The 7440-nt window shown below is 26.1% G+C and overlaps 1 protein-coding gene across 3 annotated transcripts; it reads left to right on the plus strand.

Moving 5' to 3' along the window:
* The first annotated feature begins 1108 nt into the window (after positions 1-1108).
* Positions 1109-6770, plus strand: LOC105252385 (monocarboxylate transporter 9). Of its 3 annotated transcripts, none has more exons than XM_025410366.1 (11): positions 1109-1214; positions 3374-3407; positions 3490-3696; positions 3869-3995; positions 4560-4774; positions 4850-4943; positions 5011-5279; positions 5388-5659; positions 5928-6226; positions 6328-6519; positions 6584-6770. In XM_025410366.1, the coding sequence occupies exons 3-11, from the start codon at positions 3508-3510 to the stop codon at positions 6745-6747; spliced, it is 1821 nt and encodes a 606-aa protein (XP_025266151.1). In that variant the 5' UTR covers positions 1109-1214; positions 3374-3407; positions 3490-3507; the 3' UTR covers positions 6748-6770. The 3 variants fall into 3 exon arrangements, with proteins under 3 accessions (XP_025266151.1, XP_025266152.1, XP_011258036.2); XM_025410367.1 differs by having other exon boundaries at positions 3869-3980; XM_011259734.2 differs by lacking the exon at positions 3374-3407.
* The last annotated feature ends 670 nt before the right edge of the window (positions 6771-7440 follow it).

The following is a 7440-nucleotide window of genomic DNA, read 5'->3' on the forward strand; positions in this document are numbered from 1 at the left end:
AATTTTCGATTCCACAGATAAGATGAAAAGAGTTAATTAAAAAGTCTATCTCCATTGATAATAAAAAAAGATAATAGAGAAATGAGAGACATTATTAAGAAATTTATTATGAATTAATGACTCGCACTGATTTAATTGTTCATTATAATTGAATAAAGAATTGTTCATGATAATTGAATAAAGAAAAGGTAATAAATGCTTTTCTGCTCCTTTTTCTTTAATATTCTTTAATACTGTGGATTCGCACAAAGTTTAAAGAAAAGTTTAAGAGAAATTCTATAAAAGAATCAAAAGCATTGTTCTTATATTTAGATGCAGCTTTAATCATTAATGTTTATTGTTTTTTCGATAAACTTACATTTTTCAGGCAGCCGAAAATTTTTTCTTTTAAAATCATTCCTCCTAAAACAATTTGATTAGAGGAAAAGAATTTTAATTAGTATTATGAATTCGTATATAAGTCATAGTATTATCAAATTTGATAGAAAAGGAAAAACAGTTCTCTCTGAAGTAAATATAAATAAAAATTCTTATTTTACATTTTTAGCTAATGAGAGATTAGAAACAAAAAAGTAATACGCCCATTTTGTTATCTTTTTTTCACTGTAAAATCTTTATATTATCTTTACCTTATTTATGTAGCGATATTTTTTAAAAAGTGAAAGAATTAAATAGAATTTATATTCACTGTGAATTTATTTTCACTGTGAGAAATTTTTCGATATTTGAAGATCTTATATTATAAATCTTTGTTAACTTGTATCCTGTTTATTCCCACTAGCTTAATTATTAAAACATTATCGTAATATCATTTTTATTTATCTTCAATTAATTAATTAAATATAATAATATATTTATATATATAATGTTTTTTATTTTGTATATAATGCTTATATTATATAGAATTATATTCAATTGATGCATCTTATAGAGAGAATTTAGATTGTTTACACATTCTTAGCTTTCCTCTTGCACAATTTGATGATTACAAATGATAATGTTTCGTTGCTTATATAGGCCATTATATGTTTAATATAATGCCCTTGTGCGTAGATAAGATGCTTTGAAATCTTCGTTTCTTTAATCTGTTCCAGTTAGTCGAATATAGTCCTTCGATTATCGTAGAAGTGTGTTAAAATTAATGACGTTTACCATACGTGAACTTGGCGCGAGACACTACTGGGGTCTTAATTTATCTTGACAAATTCTATTAGGTAAATATTTTATCTTATCTTTAACCAGGATACAATCGAAACAGCAGAAGTATTGTTTGATTTAACTACTATGATATTGTGTAAAAAAGAGAATTTTATTATAGCGAATGCTAAGAAACAAAGAAAAATGTACATAAATATATGTAAATACATTTATGTAAAAAAATATCTTTCTGAAAATATTATTTTGCAATTATATGTTACATTAACATCTAATTATTCAAGATATTATGTAATTATCATAACCTGATCGCTTTATACAAATTTTAATAATTATATTGTCATTTCTCATTATCAATCATTGATTATTACATTGATATTTGTGAAATTTTTATGTGTAATTATTAAAAGCACTGATCACTTTTCCTTTAACATGATTTTCTTTTGACTTTTTATATTAAGGTACATTCTTAGATAACTTTGAATTTTGTGACGCTCCTTTTTGATATACTTGATATACGATTTAAAATATTTTAAAAATAACATTGTTAGAGAAGGGGATTTAGTTTCTATAACTTAAAGTTATAAGATTAACTTTGATAAGTCATAAAATCATAAGAAAACCTTGGTATATTTAATTCAAGATTATGATTCTTAATAATTTTCAAGAAATTTTCATTATTAAGCACTCATGATTAAACTTTTTATTGATAAATATTTATTTAGAGATTTAAATGTGCAATATATCGAATTTATTTATTTTAAACTTTCTTTCCAGCGAAAAGTTCGGGGCTATTTATATAGTTTTACTTGATTATAAAATAAAGCATGAGCAGAAAGGAGCTCCACATATATATCTCTCCACTGCATTTCAAAGAAACTAATCTATATCCCAAATCTAATTTCAATTTAAAATCAAAAATATTTTTTGAGAATGTAAGGAAGAAAGCGAAATCGTTTTCTGGTTCATGCGTTTATTTAAAAAATTTTTATTTTTTATTTTTAATAATAAATATTTAATAAAGTAGTCATGATACTTGATGTCACCATGTATAACACGAATTTGAAATAAATAATCAAGTTTATTCGTAGAAATGACTAAAAATTCATCAAACTGCACTTATTGCATTTATTTCAAAATTCCAAAGTTTATTCGAAATTAAACAATAATTCTGAAACATACTTGCAGTTGACAAGCAAATATAAATAAAAAAAAATTTTTAGCGAAACTAAAATATTCCAAAGTAACTAATCTAAAAGTAATAACAATGATATAATAACGAAAGTAATAATAATGATATAATAACGAATAAATTTAAAAGAATGAAAAGAAATAATTTAAATCGATCACACTAGCAATTTATTGATTGGTAAAGTATCACAATTCGACTATGGGTTTTGGTCCTTATCAAGTGAACTACAATAATTTTCAATATTATAAACAGTAATTAAATTACAATAAAAAGTGAACACGTGAAAGGAGAAAAAAATTATGTACATACAATGTCTTAATTAACCAATATATTGTGAGAAAAAAGGAAATCACTATGTCAGGATTCAGTTATGTCAACCTCTCGATCAAACACAAAAAGAAAGACTAAACAGTCTTCATTAGTCTATCATAAATATTGTTTAAACTCTTAGTGTCCTTTTGTAAGTTAATAGTGTTATCAAACTTTTTTATAAAAAACATTTCAGCAATTTCTCTCTTTCTCACATCTTTCATTGTGTAAAATAACCGGTAATGACCAATCAAAATCATAATTAAATTCCAATTTATGTTTGCTAATAACAGAAAGATTGCTTTCGTGCAATTTAATGTTGTTAAAATGTTCCTTGAGACGAGTGCCTAAATCTTTTCTTTTGGCCAATATATGACGTATTACAATTTTTACAGTCTAATTTATAAACGACTTCAGTCATGCTATTAATAGGCAGTCTATCTTTTCCACGTTTAATCAATGCATTCAGTTTTTTAGATACATTATAGACAACATTAAGACCTACATTTTTAAAAACGCGACTAATCTCATCAAGCCTTCCACAAACGAATAAATTTAAATAAAAAAGAAAAAACAAACAAGTAGAATCTAATGAAAAGTTGATACAAATAAATATGAAAATTATTATATTTCAAGATCGTGTATCAGGAATTAAAAGAGAACGCTAAAATTTTATTTTTATACTTACTTTTTATTAATATCTTCTATATCTTTTAGATATCTTTGGATTTAAATTCTTCTCAAAAAAAAAGTATGACATTCTTGAATATATTCGAATAAATTAGAAAAGCAATTAATTAGTGCACTAACGGTTTCAAACTTATCATTTTAAGATTGAAAGGAAACGTAGCATGACAGTGACAAAAACGAATAACACGATAAGTGTACCTACAATTGATAATGTAATCGGAAATAAAAAGAAGAACACACCTAGAAAGATCGATGAACTGATAAAAAAAGATGATGAAATTACTTTGAAAGATCTGGCACCAGACAACGGTCGAGGATGGATCATTGTATTGGCAATGATATTCATTTCTGTTAGTATAATAATATGACAAACATAATAGTACTTAACAAAATTTTTTAGATAAATGTTTATCTGCAAATAATGTGACTTTTAGCTACACAGATATTTTTTCAAGATTTTTTTAACACAAAGATAAACAATTTTATAGAGGTATATTTAAATGATAATTTTCGTTATTTTAGATGACTACGATAAGTCAAACACAGTCATTTGGCATCATCTTTAGCGATTTCTTTGAAGCTTCCGGACGGGACGGCATGACATCAAACCTTTCTACTTCCTTATTTATAAGTGGTTGTTCTATTGGAAGTAAACGCCTTTTTATTTAACAAACTTGAAAAAGATATAAATTATTTATAAAATTATTAAATTTGATATAAATTTAATAAATACATTTTTAAATAAAAAATTGAGCGATAAAAAATAGACATTTTGTTTAATCTTATTTTTCTCAAAATTTCATTTTTGAACAAGTTTGCACCTGTGTATAGACATCTAAAAATTTTCTTATTTGTAAATAAGTTTAAAGATAACATCTTCGTTATAAATTAAATCGAGATTAAGTGAGCGAGGAATTAAGTAGATGGTTTAAATTGAATTTTTAAATGTATTTTTGTTTCCAAATATGATATAATTGACGAGAAAAGGAAAGATAAATTTATAATTAATAAAATTATTATAGCCATATCGTATTATTTATATAAAATTTAAAATAAAATTTAAATTTAAGAAATTTTGTTTTTTAAATTTTTAGTATACATTTTTAAGAGATTACATTTTGTTCTCATAATCTTATTATATTTTTTGTGATTTTTTTAATGATATCTTTTTGTTTCACTTCTTTTCATAAATTCTATAAAATATTCTTTACAGGTTTGCTGACTAATATCTTATTGAAAAGATATTCTACAAGACCGGTCGGAATTTTAGGAGCGCTCTGCTTCTCAGTATCAACCATTTTGTTGGCGTTTATCAGAAATATGTACGATTTAGCATTTCTTTTCTTGTTTCAAGGTTTTGGACTGGGTCTAATTATTACGGTTTGCAATACGATTCTCAATACGTATTTTGTAAAAAAAAGAATGAAAGTAAGGCAATCATTATGTTCGAGAGAATCTATTTAAAAGTTTTTAATTTTCCAAAGTTGTCTTTTACTTTTTTAGGTGAGATGCACGGGGGTGTATGCCATTATTGGGTTAGGTGGAATCATTTATTTTACATCAGTCGTAAAGATGATGACATTGTATGGTTTTCGCGGTAAGACTGTAGTGAACATAGAAAAATTCAAAAATTACAATTAATTGTTTCTCGTGATTTATATTAGGTACCATAGCAATTATGGGTGCAATAAGTCTTAATAGTATCGTTGGCATGTTATTGATGCATCCTACGGAATGGCACGTCAAAAAGCTGGATGACGTTCGTGCTGAAAAGGCTCGCATAAAACAATATAGATTTCAAGAACTGGCATTGTCGAATCGTCGATCAACCATCGATGTTATCCACACATCTTCAAAGACTAAATGGAACAGTCTTCATAGTCTTAAAGAAGAATGTGACGCAGAGATGCCCTTATTAAACAAAACGCTTAAGGTAACATAAAATTCAATGGCCACTGATGTTCTTCTGTCATTTAGTTAGCAACTTTTTTAAACAATATTGTATTTTTTAATTTACGCATACATCAATTATATAAATTAGCCTTCTGCGCAAAGAGTAGCTTCAAACTTCGAAATCGAGGGTGAAATTCGCGAAAGGGAGAAGTCAGTATCTATGCGAGAAAGTTTAGCGAGACGTGTGTCAGATCCATCGGCATCCAGCTTGGTCAATGTGACGATTAGCGTTGGTGCATTAAGTGATATACGTCAACAATATTTGGAAAAGAAAAGCTGGGAAGAACAAATGAATAAGGAAATTCAAGAGCAAAAGGAGCATGAGAAGCAAGACATCGAGGAGAAACAAAAGGGAATAAAGTGAGCATAATTCTCGCAATTATTCGTATAATTAAATATTCAATATGTTTTAAAAATTTAGGATTGATTAATATGTGATATATATGTGATATATATGTGTGTGACTAATGCATTTTAAATTATATATATTTATATATAATTTAATTAATTATATATAAGTAATATATAATTTATTTTATATTAATTATTTTAAATTATAAATTCATATATAAATAATGTTTTTATATACGTATTATTATTTTATATTATTATTTTGTATTGATTAAAGGTACAAAGTTATTTTGGGAGAACTGTTGGATATGTCATTAATAAAGAATTGCGATTTTCTCATCTTATGTTCTGGCGTCTGTTTGGTATGCAGCATCGATAATGCCTTTTTCTTTTGTATTCCTCTTATAATGGGCGATGCGGGATACACTAAAGATGACATCACGCTAACCCTTACGATTAGTACAATAGTTGAGGTGGCATCAAAAATGTTACTAACAGTTTTTACATTGATAGTGGACATAAAAGCGAAATACCTATTTTTCGCAATTACGATTGTCATGAATTTCCCAAGACTAGGTAAATATCTTACCGCATGATTAAGCAAATATAACAAATAGATTTGTAGAAAATTTTCAATTTCTAAAATAAAGAATTATAGAAAAAATTATAATTTCTAGGTTTTTTATTACACATGGATACTCTTATGGGCGCACGCATTATGATCGCGTTAATCGGTTTAGTGCGTTCGTGGTTTGTTCTACAGTTTCTAGTCATTATTGAAGACATCAACACAGACAAATTTGCCTCAGCTTACGGCATTTCTGGAATTATTGGTGGCTTATTTTCGATAGTTTTCGGCACTATCGCAGGTAAGAAGAAAAATAGGTCATATCAATGTCGATATATAATATAATTATGCATGCATAATCATAGGACTTATTAAGGATTGGACTGGTAGCTTCTATATGTATCAAGTCTGTCAACTAGTATTCCATAATGCGTTGATTATACCTTGGGGTCTACAATTTATCTTTGTGGATTTTAAGAAATGGCGGAAGCAACGTGCACAGGAAACTATTACAAAATCATTGATATAAAATATGTTAAAAATAAATTCAATAATATTATAATATTAAAAATATTCCAAAAATTTTGATGTCTTTTAAATATAATATTATCAATTATTAATACGTAATTAGTTTAATTTTTTTAGCTGTCTTAGGTTTTAATTTTACAGAAACCATGAAGGAAAAGATTGTTGTATGGGATGAAAAGTGTTTAAATGATTATCTCGAATTTCCTAAAAAGTTTGTTCCAGGAACAAAAAAGGCATTCCATTAAGAAGGCCGAAGATAGCATTTAATCGCTTTTCTAGCTACTTTGAAATAAAAGAATTTTGATAAAATATTATACTCTTGATCTTACTCTCGATAGAAACGCAACAAGCAATTAACATATAAATGTCAGTATTATCGTAAAAAATAAAAATCGAATCGTAAAATTACCAGGATACTAGCATCTTTTTTACATATAATTTAACAATATATTTTTAATACTCGACGAATGTCAAACATATGTATTATTAAAATTTATTCGTAATTTATTTACATATGTCTATTTTTATTAATAGTTTGTTATGAGAATTTTGTTACATTTTGAAATAAAGAGAAAGAGAACATTCTACATATAAGAAATTGAAACAAAAATACAATACAAAATTGTTATATAATTTGTTTTATGAAGAAATTAAATATAAAAATGGGAAAAAGTTTTTAAAACTTTTCTGTTGC

The sequence above is a fragment of the Camponotus floridanus genome, unplaced genomic scaffold, assembly GCF_003227725.1.
Source record: "Camponotus floridanus strain SB8 unplaced genomic scaffold, Cflo_v7.5 scaffold31, whole genome shotgun sequence".
Classification (NCBI taxonomy): domain Eukaryota; kingdom Metazoa; phylum Arthropoda; class Insecta; order Hymenoptera; family Formicidae; genus Camponotus; species Camponotus floridanus.